The sequence below is a fragment of the Artibeus jamaicensis genome, unplaced genomic scaffold (assembly GCF_021234435.1).
Source record: "Artibeus jamaicensis isolate MK-2021 breed Jamaican fruit bat unplaced genomic scaffold, CSHL_Jam_final scaffold_461, whole genome shotgun sequence".
NCBI classification, from domain to species: domain Eukaryota; kingdom Metazoa; phylum Chordata; class Mammalia; order Chiroptera; family Phyllostomidae; genus Artibeus; species Artibeus jamaicensis.
In genome coordinates, this window is record NW_026522045.1 from 9177697 (window position 1) to 9198549 (window position 20853).

General features: G+C 36.8%; 1 protein-coding gene across 4 annotated transcripts in view; it reads left to right on the forward strand.

The window, feature by feature from the left end:
* The window catches only part of MID2 (midline 2), a 161102-nt gene that overhangs the window by 50303 nt on the left and 89946 nt on the right, over positions 1 to 20853 (forward strand). For all 4 annotated transcript variants that reach the window (XM_037167111.2, XM_037167112.2, XM_053657522.1 and 1 more), the window contains exon 3: positions 2084 to 2179. In XM_037167111.2, the coding sequence (XP_037023006.1) occupies positions 2084 to 2179 (96 nt within the window). The remainder of the gene's footprint in view (positions 1 to 2083; positions 2180 to 20853) is intronic.

The window sequence follows — 20853 nt, forward strand, 5'->3', positions numbered from 1 at the left end:
AAGCCCTGATTATATCATTGTCTTGCTCAAAAGCCTTTGGTAACTCCCCACTACTTAAATAAATAAGTACAAACTCCTCACTGAGGCATTCATGACCTTCATAAAAGAGCCTTGATCTCCATTTCCAGTCTTGCCCCTACCGCTATTCTCTCATATTCTTTGTTCTAGCTAAACTCAAAGTCTTTCCCCCGAACATGTCCTGTACTTTATTCCATTTACATTTGATCATGCTATTTTAAATGCCTACAACATCCTGACCCACTCTATCTCTATTAAAATCCTACTTATCCTTCAAGACCCATCTTAATCTCACTTCCTCTTTATTTCTGAAGTCACTGGACTGTGAACAGAGTAGGTATCCAATACCTTTTGTTGTATTAAATATCTTAACTGACATTGCTTTTTTCCCTTCTGACTTCTATTAGCTGTAAGATCATGCCCAAATCAATGATTGTTACCCCTCTTTTTTCCTTCTTCCCTCTCTGTTCTTGCTAAGGAGAAAGCTACAGTTGAGATGGTCATGAAGTTGAAGAAGACCAGGGGAGACACTGTGCCCAAGCCACAAAACAAAGGAATAAATTGTGAAAATTTACTTCCATGGTAACAAAGCCAAAAATCCAAGAGGGATCTGGAAAAAAGGGAAGCAAAAATTAAGCTGGTTCTCATAATTTGGTTTGAGAACAAGTGAAATCAAACTTCCTGTCCTAGAAATACACATACCCAGGCGATTACATCCTTTGGGATTGATTCATGGGACAGTGCCAAGGATACTAAGGAGAAACAGCTACTTAGTAAACAAAAGGCTGAGTACGAGAGTCCTTTCTTCCTCCCCCACTTCTTACCAACCCCCTCCCCCACTGAAAATATGAACTCCGAACAACTACAATACAAACCATAAAAACTATGGAGACAGCAATGAAGCAATGAACATGACCAAGGAAAAGAATGCTAACAGAATAAGAGCCAGGAAATTGGGGTATTCCATTTGGAACAGGTTTTGTGGGGGTGCTGGGATGGTGAGTGAGAGAGAAATGGATATGGAGGCAGAAGCAGCCACCAGAGTCAAAGACTTGGGAATGGGATAGAATAAAAAACTCATTATCAATCTAGAGTGAATAACATTATGTATTTTTTTACATAAGGAATGGGAGAGAGTAGCTTGCTCAACTGAAGATGTACTAAGAGTTCTGAGTAGTGTTGAACTATGTTTATTAAAGATTTCTAAAGTGTTTCTAATGTGTCCCTAAAAGGATCTATGTAGCAATAAGCAATAGCTGTCCTAGCTTTATACTGTCAGGCTTTGTGTTTGGAAGTTCACCATCTCCATGGGCTATGCCTTAGTGCCAAAGAAGGGAAATTGAGATATGATGCAAAAATTTGATGAATACCAGACTTAAAATACCATTTTTCCTGAACAAATCTACTGATAAATATAAAATGTTATCAATAGCAACAACAACAACAAAAACTAACCACAAAATCATGTAATACTGGAGCAAAGCTGTGAATGAAGGCTAGAGTTCTGGATTCCAGCTTTAGCTTTGCCATATACTAATTACATGACTGTGTACAACACTTTATCCTGTCTGAAGCTCAATTTTCTCATCTTCAAAATGGTTAACATATCCTGCTTCATGTGCTGTTATGATTTTTCAATGATACATATGAAAATGTCTAGCATAGTGTCTGGCAAGTAGTAATTATTCAATAAATACAGTTTTTTTAGTCTACTCATCTGTAAAAGAAAATAATGTATGTTCTTCCTATGTCACTGGATTTACTATGAGGGCAAAATGAAATATTGACTATGGTATACTTTAAAAAGTTGAAAATATTACAGAAAACATTAAATTATTTTAATGTCATTAAAGCCCTACATCCACAAAGTCATGAATGTCAACTTTGTATTAAGTGGCACCAAGAAGAGTGCTTAAGCCTATATCATGGCCTCAATTAATCTTTGAAATAGTGTATGTGCCAACCGACTGATCTCTACATGGTACTGGTTCACAAACTAATTGAATGTATGTTCTTTTTTTCCCTCTTACCCTTTTCCCTCTTGCTTCATACTCTGCAATGACAGCAAACTCTGGAGATGAACCTCACCAACTTGGTTAAGCGAAACAGTGAACTAGAAAATCAAATGGCCAAGCTAATACAGATCTGCCAGCAGGTTGAGGTATGTAACAGAAATATACAAATATTTCTTCAGAAGAACTGTATAGATTCTTTGTGTGTGTTGGGGGGCATATTGAGTTAATTAGTTAGTTAGTTTATTTATTTGCTTAATCCCTTCACCTTTTTACGTAGCCTCCTACCCTGTTCACCTCTGACAGCTGACAGTTGTTTCTCTGTGTTTATGAGTCTGTTTCTATTTTGCTTGTTAGTTTAGTTTGTTCATTAAATTCTACATATGAGTGAAATCATATGGTACATTTCTTTCCCTGACTGGATTATTTCATTTAGCATAATGCTTTCCAGGTCCATCCATGCTATTACAAAAGGTAAGAGTTCCTTTTTTATGGTCGAGTACTATTCTATTATGTAAATGTACTATAACTTTTTTTATTCACCCATCTACTGATGGGTACTTGAGCTGCTTCCAAATCTTGTCTATTGTAAACAACAATACTGATATGACCATAAAGGTGCATATATTCTTTTGGGTTAATGTTTCAGGATTCTTCAAATATATTTCCAGAAGTGGAATCTCAAGGGAGACTTGAGTTTTGTCATAATGTAGCTCAGCCATTTGGAATAAAGGACTGACTGGTAATTATAGAAAGTCTCATACCTTTAGGATGCTTATGTTCCAAGATAGGTATTGTTAACAAAAAATGGGTAGGGAGTGGTGATAAGTTGGTGAGACAACAATGCTAGAGGCAATCCCTTCTCTTTTCCAAATAGCAGGCAGTGGGAGAACCTGACATGAAGTGTGTTTCTTCCTTCATCAAACTAGACATTATATCTCCTTGAAGAGATTGCTGTGGTGCCAAAGGGAAGTTGGGAATCTGGGTCCTCATGGTAAGATGAGGCTTGTTCAGTGCAGTATTGTTTGTGTAACAATTGTCAAGAATGCTTCTTCTCTTCCTAGCCTCTTCTGCCTTTGTCCCCATGCCCCTTACCTGGTTCTTACTCATCACTTTCCCACTTATTCTTGTCATCAACAAATGATATCTATGTGAAAGTTGTAAATTATAAAATGTTACACAAATATAAAGTTTTCAAGAAGTATTTACATCAAATCTCATAGCACAGCTTATAATAGGAATCAAACTCTTTTTTAAGTGGGTGCAGTAAAATGAAGGTATTGTTTCTCTCTCTCTCTAGAGCATGAAACTTTAGCTGTAGCATTTGGTTTTCCCATGATTTTGTTGAAAGCTCATGGTAGTGCTTAAACTATAAACAAAATCAGGTAAAATATTATAGAACTCCTCATGGGCAGTGGTTGGATAAAATGTTTCTAATTCTGTATATTGTACAACCTGATAGTCTAGTTCTAATCTTACTTGTATGAAAAAGAAATGTAATGGCTCCAGCTTTATTTTAAGTAGTAAGATAATTTTATTATGATCTCATCTCTTAATCTCACCTAGGGATTCCTATTTAAGAGAGTGTAGAGAATCTTGTAAGGCAAAGAATCTTCTTTTATGAGGAATCACTCATGGTTGTTGGGATTCCTTAAAGTGTTGTTCGTCCTCTTTCCTTCTTTCTTTTTACCTTTTTATTGAATTTATTGAGATGATATTGGTTAATAAAGCTATAGAATTCAATAATATACCATCTGTATGTTGTGTGTTCACCACCCCAAGTCAAGACTCCTTCCATTTATTACCCCTGTATCCTCTTATCCTCCACCCACTCCTCAATCCCTCTGGAAATCCCCATACTGGTGTCTGTGTCTATGAGGGTTTTTTCCCCTTAATTTCTTCACCTTTTCACCCAGCCCTGCAACCCCTCTCCCCTCTGACAGCTGTTCTCTCTAAATGAGTATGTTTCTATTTGGTTTGTTAGTTGATTTTGTTCATTAGATTCCACATATGAGTGAAATAATGTGGCATTTGCACTTCTTTGGCTTATTTCACTTACCATTATGCTCTCCAAATCCATCCATGCTGTCACAAAGGGTAAGACTACCTTCTTTTTTATATCCAAGTAGTATTTCATTGTGTATATGTACCACAGCTTTTCTACCCACTTATCTACTGATGGGTATTTGGGCTGATTTCAAATCTTGACTATTGTAGATAATGCTGCAATGAATATAGTGGTACATACATTCTTTCAAAGTAGTGTTTTGGGTTTCTTCAGATATATTCCCAGAAGAGAATCACTAGGTAAGTAGGAAGTTCCATTTTTAGTTTTCTGATGAAATTTCGTACTGTTTTCCACAGTGGCTGAACCAATCTGCATTCCAACAAACAGTGCATGAAGGTTCCCTTTTCTCCACATTCTTGCTAACACTTACTTGTTGATTTATTGATTATAGTCATTCTGGCAGGTGAGAGATGATATTTCATTGTGGTTTTTATTTGATTTCTTTGATGATTACTGATGTTGAGCATCTTTTTATATGTCTATTTATCATGTGTATGTTCTTTTTGGAGAAGTATTTATTCAGATATTTGCCCATTTTTAATTGGATTGTTTGTTTTTTTGTGTTGAGTTTTATAAGCTCTTTATAAATTTTGGGTATTAACCTCTTATGAGATATATCTTTGGAAAATATGTTCTCCTGCTCAATGAGTTGCCTTTTAATTTTGTTTATGTTTTCCTGCATTGTACAAAAAAGTTTTAGTTTGATGTATTCCCAATTGTTTTTTTATTCTTTCCCTTGCCTGAGGTGATATATCAGAAAAAAATATTGCACTGCTGGTATTATACCTGAAGAATACTGAAACACCAATTGAAAAGAACCTATGTACCCCAATGTTAATAGTAGCACAATTTACAAGAGCCAAGTGCTGGAAGCAACCTAGGTGCTCATCAGTAAATGAGTAGATAAAAAACTATAGTTTATTTATACAACATAATAGTATGCAGCAGAAAGAAGGAGCTACTACCCTTTGTGACAGCATGGATGGAACCGGAGAGCATTATGCTAAGTGAAATGATCCAAGCAGTGAAAGACAAATGCCATATGATATCACTTACAAGTGAAACATCATCAAGAAAATAAACAAGCAAAATATAACCAGCGCCATTGAAATAAAGAACAAACTGGCAGTAACCAGATGGGAGGGGGGAATGGGAAAATGGGGGAAAGAAAAAGAAAGGTCATCAAGGAATATGTATAAAGGACCTTTGAGAGTTCTGGCCAAGATGGAGGCATAGGTACAAACCCTTCACTTCCTCACACAACCAAAATGAGAATAACAACCAATCTAAAATAAATAAACAACCAGAAGTGCAAGAAAATCAAACTGCCTGGAAATGTGACAACCAAGGAATTAAAGAAAAAGTCAACAAGGACAACCAGACCAGTAAGAACCCAAGGTGAGGCAGCAGACTACGCAGGTGGGGCCAGCTGAGAAGAACTGCAATGAGGCTGCAGACCTCATGGGCAGGACTGGTTAAAGGAGAATTTGAGACTCAGAGTTGACTGTGAACTTCGAAAGTTGCTGCGGTGGGTGAAACTCCCACTCTCACATGAGAATTCACTGGAAAGTGGGCTAGAGACAAGCAGGCCAGCTGCACTGTTTCCTCTCTGGCCCCTCCTCCATAGGTAGCACCACAGCACAGCAAAGAGTGTTGCCCTGCCCTGGTGAATACCTAAGGCCCCATCCTATTACACTTAACAGGTGTGCCAAGAAAAAGAAATATGATGCAAATGAAAGAACAGAGCAAAACTTCAGAAAGAGACCTAAGCAATGAGGAGATAACCAACATATCTAATGGAAAATTTAAAGCCCTGGTAATCAAATTTGGGGGCAACTTTGCCCTCAAGTACCCCCATCTGCCACGGATGAACATAATACTACCAAAACATGATCTGCTTGGGGAGGAGAGGTGGTCAGTCTCTCAGAGGAGATGGACCAAGAACCTCTTCTTCAATGGCTTTTATTAGGTTGTAACACACAAGAATACAGGTAAAGCTCATCAATCAGTGTCAGGGGGCAAGGATCAAATAGTAGATAACATTTCAAAGAAATCTGAGGGCTTAGTCTGAGTCAGTGTCTGTCAGGTAAGGGGGTTGCAAAAACTTTGGGAGACATACTCATTTCCTGTTCAGACCCTTATTACATGAATGAAAGCACTCTTAGCAAAGCAGGCTTCACAGGACTTTGTAAATTCTTTCTTATGCCCGATCACCCCAGAACCTGCTCTAGCTGGCAAAGGGCCGCACCACTTTCCCAGTCATAGGTTTTTAGGCTTAAGTGGATTAGAGCCAGGAAGCACTTCTCCCAGATGGAAATGGGGAGTCGGGTTATGTAAGAATAGCTGGGGGGGGTGTGAGGGTCCATCATTCCCTCTTTGTTGCAGCCCCCCAAGTCCTTCCTTGATGGCCTCCCAAGTGATCATGTCTGGCTTAGGTTGCCCCTCCTCTGAGGAATCTTACCCATCTCTGACTAACTGACCAAGCATTGGGGGTGGGGGATGAAGCAGAAGCAGCATTGCTGCCTGGGAGGTAAGCTTTGTCTCCTTAGTGGCTCACAGTCTGGAGGTTGCTCACTCAGCTTTATTCGTGGAGGGTAGTGACAACTCCTGAAACCATGCAGAGCAGTCAGTTCCCAACAATCAAAATGCTGACAGAACTGATTGAGCTTGGTAAAAAAATGAAAGAACAAATGAAAGATACACAAAATGAAATAAAGCAAAATATTCAGGGAACCAAGAATGTCAGGAAGGAAACCAGTACTCAAATGAATGATTTGGAACAAAAGAGAAAAATAAATATCCAACTGAAACAGAATGAAGAAATAATAATTAAAAAAAAATGAAGAGAGACTTAGGAACATCTGGGACAGCCTGAAATGGTCCCATATTTGAATTATACAGGTGCCAGAAGGAGAAGAACAGCAAGAAATTGAAAACTTATTTGAACGATTAATGAAGGAAACTTCCATAATCTGGCAAAAGAAATAGACTTCCAGGAAGTCCAGGAAGCCCAGAGAGTCCCAAAGAAGTTGGAACCAAAGAGGAACACACCAAGGCACATCATCATTAAGTTACACAACATTAAACATAGAAAGACTATCTTAAAATCAGGAAGAGGAAGGGAGAGAGTTACTTACAAAGGAGTACCCATAAGACTATCAGCTGATTTCTGAAAACAAAACGTGCAGGCTAGAAAGGGCTGGAAAGAAATATTTGAAGTCATGAAAAGCAAGGACCTACATCCAAGATTAATTTATCCAGAAAAGCTTTCATTTAGAATGGAAGGGCAGATAAAGTGCTTCCCAGATAACATCAAGTTAAAGAAGTTCATCATCAACAAGCCATTATTGTATAAAATGTTAAAGAGAGTAATCTAAGAAAAAGAAGATAAAAAATATGAACAATAAAATGACAACACACTCACAACTATCAACAAATGAACCTAAAAGAAAAGAAAAACAATGAAAACAAAAACAAAGCAGCTAACAACTACAACAGAAACAGAATGAGAGAAATGGACATCACATGGAAGGATTTCAGTGGGGAGGGGGAAGGGAGGAACAGAGGGGGAAAGATACAGGAAACAAGAAGCATAATTAGTAGGCATAAAATAGATGGGGAGAGATAAAAATGGTATCAGAAACAGAGAACTCAAAGAACTTATATGTACAACCCATGGACATGAACTAAGGAGAGAAATGCTGGAGAGTTGGGGTGTGCAGAGCAAAGGGGGGATAAAGGGGAAAATTGGGAAAACTGTAATAGCATAATCAATAAAAATACTTAAAAAAGGACCTTTGATCATAAAACATGGTCTGAAAAAATTCCAATCTTTACAAAATTCTTGACACTTTGTTTTATTATTTTAGTGGTTGTTTATGTTTTACAGTATGCATTTTTAAATTATCAATTTACCTTCAAAAACATTTTACAGCTTCACAAATAGTACAATAAGCTTATAAGGGATTTCATTTTCCCTCTCCCTATCTTTGTGCTATTATTTTGTTTCTATATATGCTATAAACTCCACAACATATTATTGTTATTTTTTTCTGTAACTAATCAATTATCTTTTCAAGATATTTAAATATAAAGAAAATAAAATATTTTATATGTAGCCAAAGAAAAGGACCTTTGATTTCTGAATATTGAATTTTTATACTGATGTTTTGCCAAATACATTTATTAGGTTCAAGTAGTTTTTTTGGTGGAGTCTATAGGATTTTCTATGTACACTATCATGTCATCTGCAAACAATGACAGTTTTGCTTCCTCCTTTCCAATTTGTATGCCTTTTATTTCCTTTTCTTGTCTGATTACTGTGGCTAGGACTTCCAATACTATGTTGAATAGAAGTACTGAAAGTGGATAACCTTGTTCTGTTCCTGATCTTAGTGGGAAAGTTTTTACTTTTTGCCCATTAAGGATGATGTTGGCTGTAGGACTCTCCTATATGGCCTTTATTAGGTTGAGGAATGATCCCTCAATTTCCACTTTGCTGAGAGTTTTAATCGTAAATGGGTGCTGTACCTTATCGAATGCTTTTCCTGCATTTATTGATACGATCATGTGAGTTTTGCCTTTGCTTTTGTTTATGTGATGTATTATGTTTATTGATTTCTGAATTTTGTACCATCTTTGCATCCCTAGGGTGGATCCCACTTGGTCGTGGTGTATGATCTTTTTAGTGTATTGCTCAATGCAGTTTGCCAATATTTTCTTGTGGTTTTTAGTATCTACGTTCATCAGTGATATTGGCCTGTAGTTTTCTTTCTTTGTTGTGTCTTTATCTGGTTTTAAAATTAGGATGATGCTGGCTTCAATAAAAAGAGTTTGGGAGTCTTCATCTTCTTGGATTTTTTGGAATAGTCTGTGGAGAATAGGGGTTAGCTCTTCCATAAATGCTTTGTAGAATTCCCCTGTGAAACCATCCAGTCCAGGGCTTTTGTGTGTTGGGAGTTTTTTGGTTACTACTTCAGTTTCTTCTGCTGTTATTGGTCTGTTCAGGCTTTCTGCTTCTTCTTCATTCAGTTTTGGAAGATTATATTTTTCTAGAAATTTGTCCATTGCACCTTGGTTTTCAAATTCCTTGACATATAGTTCTTAGTACTAATTTCTTACAATCCTTTATATTTCTGTGGTGCAGTGGTAATCTCTCTTCTTTCATTTCTGATTGTGTTTATTTGGGTCCTCTCTTTTTTTCTTGATGAGTCTGCTTAAAGGCTTGCCAATTTTGTTTATCTTTTCAAAGAACCAGCTCCTGGATTTATTGATTCTTAGAATTGTGCTTCTAGTCTCTATGTCATTTAATTCTGGTCTGATGTTGGTTATTTCCTCCCTTCTACTTGCTCTGGGCTGTCTTTGTTGTTGTTCTCCAAGTTCTTGTAGGTGTAGAATTAGGTTGTGTATTTGAAATCTTCCTATCTTTTTTAGGTAGGCATGTATCACTAAGAAACTCCCTCTGAGGACTGACTTCACTGTGTCCCATAACTTTTGGATTGTTGTGAGTTCATTTTAATTTGCTTCCAAAAAGTTTTGATTTCTTCCTTGATCTCATTCTTGAGCCATTTTTTATTTAATAGCATACTATTCAATCTCCATGAGTTTGAGTGTTTTTGAGTTTTTTCCTTGAGATTGGTTTCTAGTTTCAGTGTGTGGTGGTTGGAGAAAATGCTTGATATGATTTCAATTTTGTTGACTTTGTTAGGGCTTGTTTTGTGTCCTATCATGTGGTCTATCTTTGAAACTGTTCCATGTGCATTTGAAAAGAATACATATTTTATTTCTTTGGGATGAAAGGCTCTATGTATATCAGTTAAGTCCATTTGGTCTAGGACATTGTTCTATACCACAATATCTTTGTTGATATTTTGTTTGGAAGATCTATACATTTTGACACTGGGGTGTTGAAATCCCCTACTATAAGTCTGTTGCTGTCATTATTTTTCTTGTAGTCCTCCAAAAAAAATTTTTTATGTATTTGGGTACTCCTGTGTTAGATGCATACATATTTACAATGTTTATGTCTTCTTGGTGGATTCTTCTCTTGAGTATTATGAAGTGACCTTCTGGGTCTCTTTTTATGGCCCTTGTTTTTTTTTCCTTTTCTTTTTTTTAAACATTTTTTATTGATTATGCCATTACATTTGTTCTATTCCCCCCTCTTTTCCCCTCCACCCTGCACACCCCTCTCCCACCACTCCCCCCTTTAGTTCATGAACACATGTCTCAAGTTCTTTAGATTCTGTATTTCCCATACTATTCTTACCCTCCCCCCTATCTATTTTCTATCTACTGTTTGTGCTACTTATTTTCTGTACCTTCTCCCCCCTTCTCCTTCTCCCACTCCCCTGTTGTTAACCCTCCTTGAGATCTTCATTTCTATGGTTCACTACTGATCTAGCTGTCTTCTTAATTTGCTTTTGTTTTAGGTGCCGTTGTTGATAACTGTGAGTTTGCTGTCCTTTCACTGTTCATCTTTTTTTTTTAATCTTCTTTTTCTTAGGTAAGTCCCTTTAACATTTCATATAACAAGGGCTTGGTGATGATGAACTCCTTGAATTTGGTCTTATCTGAGAAGCACTTTATCTGTCCTTCATTCTAAATGAAAACTTTGCTGGATAGAGCAATCTTGGTTGTAGGTCTTTGGTTTTCATGACTTGGCCCTTGTTTTAAAGTCTATTTTGTGTGATATGCATAATGCTACCCTGGCTTTTTTCCCCCTGTCCATTTGCTTGAATATTTGTTTCCATCCCTTGACTTTCATTCTGTGAAGGTCTTTTGTTCTGAGGTGGGTCTCTTGTAGGTAGCATATTCATGGGCCATGACTTTTTATCCATTCAGCTATTGTATGTCTTTTTATTGGAGCATTTAATCCATTTACAGGTAAAGTTATTATCAGTGGGTACTTATTCATTGCCATTTTTTGTACCTGTGTTCCTTTTTCTCTCACCTCTTTATTTTCCCTTTTATGAAAGCAGACTCTGTAGCATCCCTTGCAAAGCTGGTTTGGAGGAGGAGTATTCTTTGAGACTTTGTTTTGCTTGGGAAACTCCTTATTTGGCCTTCCATTTTTAATTGAGAACCTTTCTGGATGAAGTGGTTTTGGTTGCAGGCCTCTGGTTTTAATTACTTGGAGTATTCCTTGCCATTCTTTTTTGGCTTGGAATATTTCCATTGAGAAGTCAGCTGCTAGTCTTATGGGGATTCCCTTGTATGTTACCTCCTGTTTCCCCCTTGCTGCATTTAAGATGCTCTCTTTGTATTGGAGTTTTGCCATTTTAATTATGATGTGTCTTGAAATGGGCCTCCTTTGGTTTCTCTTGATTGGGACTCTGTGTTTCCTGGATTTGTGTGACTTTTTCTCTCACCAAATTAGGGAAGTTTTCCATCATTACCTTTTCAAACAGGTTTTCTATCCTTTGTTGTTCTTCTTCTCCTTCTGGTATCCCTATTATACCAATATTATTACGTTTCATGTTGTCCTGCAATTCCCTTAACACCTTTTCATTCTTTCTGAGTCTCTTTTTGTGTCCTTGCTGTTTCTGGGTGTTTTTTTTTTTCTACCTTGTCCTCTAGCTCACTGATTCTATCCTCTGCTTCATCCAGCCTGCTTGTAATCCCTCCTAGTATGTTTTTATTGTTCATTTAATCCTGGTTTTGTTTATAGTTTCTATTTCCTTTTTCATACTGTTGTAATTCTCACTCAGTTCCTTGTAATTGTTCATAATTTCCTTGAACATCTTTATAACCAATATTTTGAATTCTACATCTGATAATTTGGTTACCTTCATTTCATTTAGCTCTTTTAGTGAGCTGTCTTTCATTGCTTTTGATTACATGTTCTTTTTTTGTCTGCCCATTTTAGGTGACTCTTTTTGTTTGTTTCTGTGCTTTCTGTTTTTTCCCTTTGCTATCTTTCTTTGTAGGGTGAACTTCTATGGTAGGAATTCTATGGGCTTCAGTGGTATGGTCTCTTTGATCTCTTTGTCTGGACACTCTAGGGTTGCCCTTTCTTTTGTTTGCTTGGGCTCTCTTGTTGTACTTGGTATTTTACCTTTTGGTGGTTCCTTTGTTGGTGGGTTCTCTCCTTTAGCAGGTATATTGATGTTTGTAGCTCCCTCCCATTCTTGTATGTGATCAGTGGTAGGGGTAGGCAAAATGGATTATGACAGCAGAAGAGTATTGTATGGGATTTAAAGTACCAGTAAGTGCAGAAGAGATACGTGATTCTTTTGGATAAGTATGGCATCAGTGGTGATATTTCCCCCAACTAGCCACCTTTTATGAAAGGTAAAAGAGAGATAAGGCTCTTGTTAGAGGGGAAGATGATTGTGAGCTGAATCCAGAAAACAGAGTGCTTGTGCAAGGTTAGATGATGAGATATAATGAGATTAATATATAGAAAGTAGATGTAGTGTGAGAGAATATAATTAATCACAACAATACTAATGCTCAGGGTTAAAGTGAAGTGGGCTAAGATCCTGGAGGGTTGCTAGGTAGTATTTACAATTATATAGAACAACAATTATTTACAATAATACTGGAACAACAATCATATGACAGGAAGTATATCATTTGAATAACCAGAACAGAAAGTACACAATCAAGACTAGCTAAAATACAATAAAGAGAGAATAAGGAAAACCAGTCAAACAATGCAATTAAACAGAGAGCTAAAACGAAGTAAACTAAATATAAGGAATAGAAATAAAACAATAGTAATAAAATAAAAGTAGGAAGAATAATGAAATGATAATAATAATAATAATACACATAAACAATAAAATGCCAGTTCTGTGGGGTAGCAAAGTGACATTTGTCTCAGTTTCTCAATCTTTGGAGTTAGCTTTGTGCTTCCCCTTCGGATCTGTCTCTGGACCTTTTGTAACTCCATGTTTTATTGCCTCACTTGGCAGAAAGAAAAAAAATAGAGAGAGGAAAGAAAAAAATAAGCCTCCTGCTGACTTTAATCCCATTGAGTGAGTTCTGCTGGTCTTCCTGGATGCCACAGGAAGAGGGGCACTGGGCTTCACTTTTCTCCCTTCCTGTGGTTTTCAGAGGATGGGGACCAGGTCTGGGTGGCAATATTCAGTTTCCCGTCCTCTGGCCCAGTTCCTCCATGAGCTTACAAGCTCAAATGAGCCACTCAGCCCCTGAGCATGCAGCTCGAATCATCCTGGGTACTAGCCAGTCACTGCTCCCAAGTTCCTTACAAAGCAGCTGCCCTGCCTACCATTTTTTTTAGTTATTTTTCAAGTACAGTTTTTTGTCTATTTCTCTCATCCCAGCTTCCCCACCCCCCTGCCCGGTGCTCCCAACCTCCCTCCCATTTCCTCTCCCCCTAGTCCTCATCCCTTGTGTCTTTCATACTTGTTCCTCCAAATCCCTCTCCTTTTCCCCCCTTAAATTCCCTCCCCTGTCCCCTCTGGTCACTGCCCCCTTTTTCTCTATTTCAGTGTCTTTGTTTTTATTCTGCTTGCTTGTTTGTTTTGTTTAGCTTCCTTTTAAAGGTGAGATCATATGGTATTTGTCTTTCAACACCTGGCCTATTTCACTCAGCATAATGCTTTCCAGTTCCATCCATGTGGTTTGCAAAGGGTAGTAGCTCCTTCTTTCTTTCAGCTGCATAGAATTCCATTGTGTATATGTACCACAATTTTTGGATCCATTCATTTACTGATGGGCACCTAGGTTGCTTCCAACTCTTGGCTATTGTAAATTGTGCTGCTATGAACATTGTGGTGCATAGGTTCTTTGATATTGATGTTTTAGGATTCTTAGCATATAATCCCAGCAGTGGAATTGCTGGGTCAAAAGGCAGGTGGATTTTTATTTTTCTGAGAAAATTCCATACTGTTTTCCATAATGATTGTACTAGTCTAAAATCCCACCAACAGTGAACTAAGGACCTCTTTTCCCCACAACCTCTCCAACATTTGTTGTTTGTTGCTTTGTTTATGATGGCCATCCTGACCGGTGTAAAGTGGTATCTCATTGTGGTTTTAATTTGCATCTCTCTGATAGCTAACAATATTCCAAAAAATTCAAAAGGATGGAAAACTCCCAAACTCCTTTTATGAAGCCAGCATCATCCTAATTCCAAAACCAGATAGAGATACAACAAAGAAAGAAAACTTCAGGCCAATATCACTGATGAACATAGACACTAAAATCCTCAACAAAATATTGGCAAATCGCATCCAACAATATATCCAAAAGATTATACTCCACGACCAAGTGGGATTCATCCCAGGGATGCAAGGATGGTTCAACATTCGCAAATCAGTAAATGTAATTCATCACATAAACAAAAGCAAAGACAAAAACCACACGATCATATCAATAGACGCAGAAAAAGCTTTTGATAAGGTACAACACCCATTTACGATAAAAACACTTAGCAAAGTGAGAATAGAGGGATCATTTCTCAATATAATAAAGGCCATATATGAGAGACCTACAGCCAATATCATACTCAATGGGCAAAAACTAAAAGCTTTTCCACTAAGATCAGGAACAAAACAAGAATGTCCACTTTCACCACTCCTATTCAATATAGTTTTGGAAGTTTTGGCCACAGCGATCAAGCAGGAAAAGGAAATAAAAGGCATCCAAATAGAAAAGGAAGAAACAAAACTGTCACTGTTTGCAGATGACATGATAGTGTACATGGAAAATCCTATAGACTCTACCAAAAAACTGTTCGAACTAATTAATGAATTTGGCAAAACAGCAGGATACAAAGTCAATATCCAGAAATCAAAGGCATATTTGTATATGAACAATGAATCAGCAGAAGCAGAAATCAAGGAAAAAATCCCATTTGATACAGCAAAAAGAAAAATAAAATATCTGGGAATAAACCTAACCAAGGAGGTAAAAGACCTGTATGCAGAAAACTACACAGCACTGAAGAAAGAAATCAGGGAAGACACAAACAAATGGAAACATATACCGTGTTCATGGATTGGAAGAATTAACATCATCAAAATGTCCATACTACCCAAAGCAATATACAGATTCAATGCCTACCATTCTTAACAAGTGCACAGCTTTTTACACAGCCCAACATTCTAATCAGTCTGGAGACTATCCAGGTCAGGGTCTGCCACAGCCCAACTCTTCTCCCTTCTCCAGGTGTTGCCCAGCACCCCAATTTTTATGGTAATGACCTAGCCAGCATCCACAGTCCCAAGGTATGTATACAGCCTCTGTGTGTCTTCCACTTCATCTCTATTCCCCCAGTGACTTTCAGGAACCATGTCCCTCCTGGTGCTGGGCTGCCCCTACGTGTTCTGGTAGAAGAGGGAGCTGGCGATCTATCTCTCCTCCTGGTATCCTGTTGCAGGTGCTTGGCCAGGGGCCACAGTAGACTAGTTCCCTGCACAGATCCCAGGGACATTATCATCCCAGTGCCATCTCCTCACCATCTGTTTTTCAATGTACTTTACAATTTTTGCCCTCCAAATTTCATATAAGCTGGGATTCTGTTGCCTGTTCACTCTGTTACTCAGAAGATTGGCTAGGTGTTCCAATTGGGCACAGGGAGAAATGGGCTCCACTCACACCTACTTCGCCACCATCTTTTTTCCCCAGTATGGACATTTAAATGATGTGAATTCTTCCTATCCATGAACATGGTATATGCTTCCACTTATTTGTATCTTCTTCAATTTCTTTCTTCAGTGTCTTATAATTTTTTGAGAACAGGTCTTTTACAACCTTGGTTAAATTTATTCCTAGGTATTTTCTCTTTTTAATTTTATTTATTTATTTTTAGAGAGAAGAAGGGAGGGAGAGAAACATCAATGTGTGGTTGCCTTTTCATGCTCCCTCTATTGGTGACCTGGCCTGCAATCCAAACATGTGCCCTAGATTGGGAATTGAACTAGTGACCCTTTGGTTTGCAGGCCAGCACTCAGTCCACTGAGCCACACCAGCCAGGGTAGTATTGTATTTTTTTGATACAATTATAAGTAGGATTGTTTTCTCATTTTTCCATTCTGATAGTTCATTATTGGTATATAAAAATGAAACTGATTTATGGATATCTGTTTCCCATCCTGCTACTTTCCTGAATTTATCAGTTCTGGTAATTTTTTTTGTGGAATCTTTATGGTTCTCTATATACAGTATTATGTCATCTGCAAATAATGACAGTTTTACTCCTTTTTTTCAAAGTTGAATGACTTTTACTTCTTCTCGTCTGATGGCTGTGGCTATGACTTCTAGTACAATGTTGAATTAGAGTGTTGAAAGCAGACTTCCCTGTCTTATTCCTGATCTGAAGGGAAACATTTGTAAATTTTTCCTCTTGAGTATAATGCTGGCTGTTGTGTTTGTCTTAAAAGGCCTTTATTACATTGAGGTATGCTACCTCTATTCCCACTGTGCTGAGTTTGTTTCTTAAGTGGGTGCTTGGTATTATCAAATGTTTTTTCTGTATCTATTTATATCATCATGTGGTTTCTACCCTTTATTTTGTTTATGTGGTGTATCACATTTATTGATTGATTTGCAGATATTATACCAACCTTCCATCCCCAGAAAAAATCCCACTTGATCGTGGTGTATGATCTTTTTAATGTATTCCTGGTTCCAGTTCACTAATATTTTCTTGAGGATTTTTTGCATGTATGTTCATCAGGGATATTGGCTTGTAATTTTCTTTGTAGTGTGTTTATCTGGTTTTGGAATTAGGATGAATCTGGCTTTGAAAAATTAGCTTTGGAGTCTTTTCTCCTCTTGAAATTTTTGGAACAGTTTGAGAAGAGCAGTTAGTTTTCCTTTAAATGTTTGATACAATTCACTTATGAAGCCATCCAGTCCAAAACTTTTGTTTGTTGAGAGTTTTTTTTCTTATTATTACTGCTTCTGTTTCACTAGTTGTTATCTGTCTGTCTAGATTCTCTGATTCTTTCTGGTTCAGTTTAGGAAGATTGAATGCTTCTAGGAATTTATCCCTTCTGTTCGAATTGTCCAACATGTTGACACGCAGTTCCTCATAATATATTTTTTACAATCTCTTATATTTCTATGATGTCATTTGTTACTTTTTTCATTTATGATTTTATTTATTTGCATCCTGTCTGTTTTTTTCTTGATAAGTCTGGTTAAAGGTTTGTCAATCTTGTTTATCTTTTCAAAGAACCAGCTCTTGGTTTCATTGATCCTTTGTATTGTTTTTAGACTCTATCTTGTTTATTTCTCCTGTGATCTTTATTATTTCCTTTCTTCTACTCACTTTGGGCTTTGTTTGTTGCTCTTTTTCTCATTTCTTTTCGTGTAAAGTTAGATTGTTTATTTGAGATTTTTCTTGTTCCTTGAAGTTTCTGTGATGCCATGAATTTCCCTTTCGGATTGCTTTCACAGAGTCCAATGTTTGTTGTTGCTGTGTTTTCCTTTTCATTTGCTTCAAGATATGTTTTTAATTTTTTATTAATTTTTATATTTATTGTTTATGCTATTACAGTGGTTCCACTTTTTCTTCCTGCCCCCTCCCCCCAGCCTACTACCCCCTTCCATAATCAGTCCTCTCACTGTTGTCCATGTTTATGGGTCCTTCATACATGTTCTTTGACTAATCCCTTCAACTTCTTTCAGTCACTCCCCACCTCACCCCTCTGCTCTTACAGCTGTCAGTCTATTCTCTGATTCCATGTCTCATTAATTTATTTTATTCATTATCTGGTTGTATTTTGCTCATTAATTTATTTTGCTTATTAGATTCCTCTTATAAGTGAGATCATATGGTATTTGACTTTCACTGACTGGCTTATTTCACTTAGCATATTGGTCTGCATTTACATCCATTCTTTTGCAAAAGGTAGGAACTAATTTCTTTCTGTTGCATAGTCTTCCACTGTGTAGATATACAACAGTTTTTTTAACCTGATTAAAAAATATTTTATTTGTTTATTTTTAGAAAGAGGGGAGGAGAGGGAGAAGGAGAGGGAGAAAAACATCAATGTATGGTTTCCTGTCACACACCCTGTACTGGGGACCTGGCCTGCAACCCAGGCATGCATCCTGACTGGGATTTGAATGAGGGGCATTTTGGTTCACAGGCTGGCACTCAATCCACTGAGCCACACCAGCCAGGGCTGTACCAGTTTTTTATCCTTTCACCTACTGATGGGCACTTAGGCTGTTTTCAAATCTTGACTATCATAAATAGCACTGCTATGAACATTGGGGAACATAAGTTCTTTTGAATTGTTGTTTCAGGATTCATTGGGTATATTCCCAACAGTGGAATCACTGGATTAAAAGGCAGTTCCATTTTTAGTTTTTTGAGGAAAGTCAATATCTTTTTTCACAGTGGCTGCACCAGTCTGCATTCCCATCAGCAGTGCATTAGGGTTTCCTTTTCTCTAAATCCATGCCAGAACTTGTTGTTTGTTCATTTATTAATGGGAGTCATTTTGGAAGGTATAAGGTGATACTTCACCATGGTTTTAATTTGTATCTCTCTGAAAGCTAGTGATATTGAGCATTTTTCATATGTTTATGGGCCATCTGTATGCCCTCCTTGCAAAAGTGTCAATCCAGGTCCTTTGCCCATTTTTAATTGAATTGTATGTCTTTCTGCTGTTGAGTCATGTTAGTTCTTTTTGTAAAATATGTTATTTATTTATTTTTAGAGAGAGGGGGAATGAAGGAGAAAGAGAGGAAGAGAAACATCAATTGGTTTCCTCTTGTATGCCCCTAACCAGGGACCTAGTCTCCAACCCAGGCATGTGCCTGGACAGGAAATCCAACCTGGTTCTCAGGCCAGTGCTCAATCCTCTGAACCATGCCAGCCAGGGCTGTATTAGTTCTTTATATATATTGGAGATTAAACCCTAGTCTGATTTACTGTTGGTAAACATGTTCTCCCATATAATTGGTTCCCTTTTCATTTTGATGATGGTTTCTTTTGCTGTGCAGAAGTTTTTTAATTTGGTGTAGTCCCATTTATTTATTTTTCCTTCAATCCCTTGCCCTACGAAATATATCAGCAAAAATATTGCTACATGCAATATCTGAAATTTTACTGCCTATGTTTTCCTTTAGGATTTATATGGTATCATAAATTTATTTAAGTCTTTTTATCCATTTTGAGTTTATTCTGGACTGTGGTGTATGATGGTGGTCTAATTTCTTTTTTTTTTTACATGTACAAGTCCAGGTTCCCAACAGCACTTCTTGAAGAAACTATCTTTATCCCAATGCATGCTCTTGCCTTTTTTGTCAAATATGAATTGACCCTAGAGACATGGGTTTATTTCTGGGCTCTCAGTTCTGTTCCACTGATCTACGTGTCTGTTCTTATGCCTGTACCAGACTTTTTTTTGTTACAGTGGCCTTATACTGTTGTATAGTTTGATATCAGTTATTGTGGTTCCTCCAACTTTGTTCTTTCTGAAAACTGATGAGGTTATTCGGGGTCTTTTTTGTTTCTATATAAATTTTTGGCATATGTGTTCTGGATCTGTGAAGTGTGTCATTGTCATCTTAATAAGAATTGTGTTGATCTATAGATTGCTTTGGGTAGTATGGAGATTTTAATGATGTTAATTCTTCCAATCCATGAACACAGTATATGCTTCCTCTCATTTGTATGTTCCTCAATTTCTTTTTTCAGTGCCCTATAGTGTACTGAGCACAAATCTTTTACCTCCTTGGTTAAATTTATTCCTAAGTACTTAATTTTTTTACAATTACTATTACTATTAATTACTATTACTATTATTACTGTTTCAAGGTATCTTTTGATTTTTTCCTTGATTTTATTTTAACTCATTCATTGATTAGTAACACATTATTTTTCCTCCAGATCTTCATGTATTTTTAAGTTTTTTTTTGTGATTGATATCTATTTTCATACATTATGGTCAGAGAAGATGCTTGATGTGATTTCAGTTTTCTTAAATTTATTGAGATTTGTTCTCTGTCCTAACATGTGTTTTAAGCTAGAAAATGTTCCATGTGCATTTGAAAAGAATGCATATTCTGCTGCTTTGGTGTGAAATGCTCTGTTGATATCAATTAAATAAATCTCTGATTAAGTGTGCCATTTAAGCCTGTTGGTACCTTACTGATTTACTATCTGAAACATCTATCCCTTAATGTTAATGAGGTTTTTAAATCCCCTAGTATGACTGTATTACTGTTGATCTTTTCATTTGTATCTGTCAAGATTTGCTTTACATATTTAGGTGCTCCTATGTTGGGTATATAAATGTTTACAAGGGTTATACCCTTTTTTTTATTTCTCCCTTTCTCATTATGCAGTGTCCTTTTTTTGTCTCTTACTATTGCCTTTACTTTAAAATTTATTTGGTCAGATATAGGTATTACTATCCCACCTTTTCTTAAAATTTAAATTTGTATAAAATATATTTTCCATCATTTACTTTTAGTGTTTTCGTATCTTTCATTCTAAGGGTTATCTCTTATAGACAGTGTACATATGGATCTTGTTTTCTTATCTATTCAGCTACCCTATGTCTTTTGATTGGAGCTTTTAAACCATTTGCATTTAAAGTGGTTATCAATAGGTACATATTTATTGGCATTTTGTTCTTTTAACTATGCCCACCTTTTCTTTTCTTTTTCTTTTTCCTTTTAAAGAAGACCCTTTAACATCTTTTGTAATACTGATTTGGTGATAAAGTTTTTCTTTTGCTTTTTCTTGTCTGGGAATCTCTTTATTTCTCCTTGAATTGTAACAGATATGCTTGCTGGGTAAAATAGTCTTGGTTTTTAGGT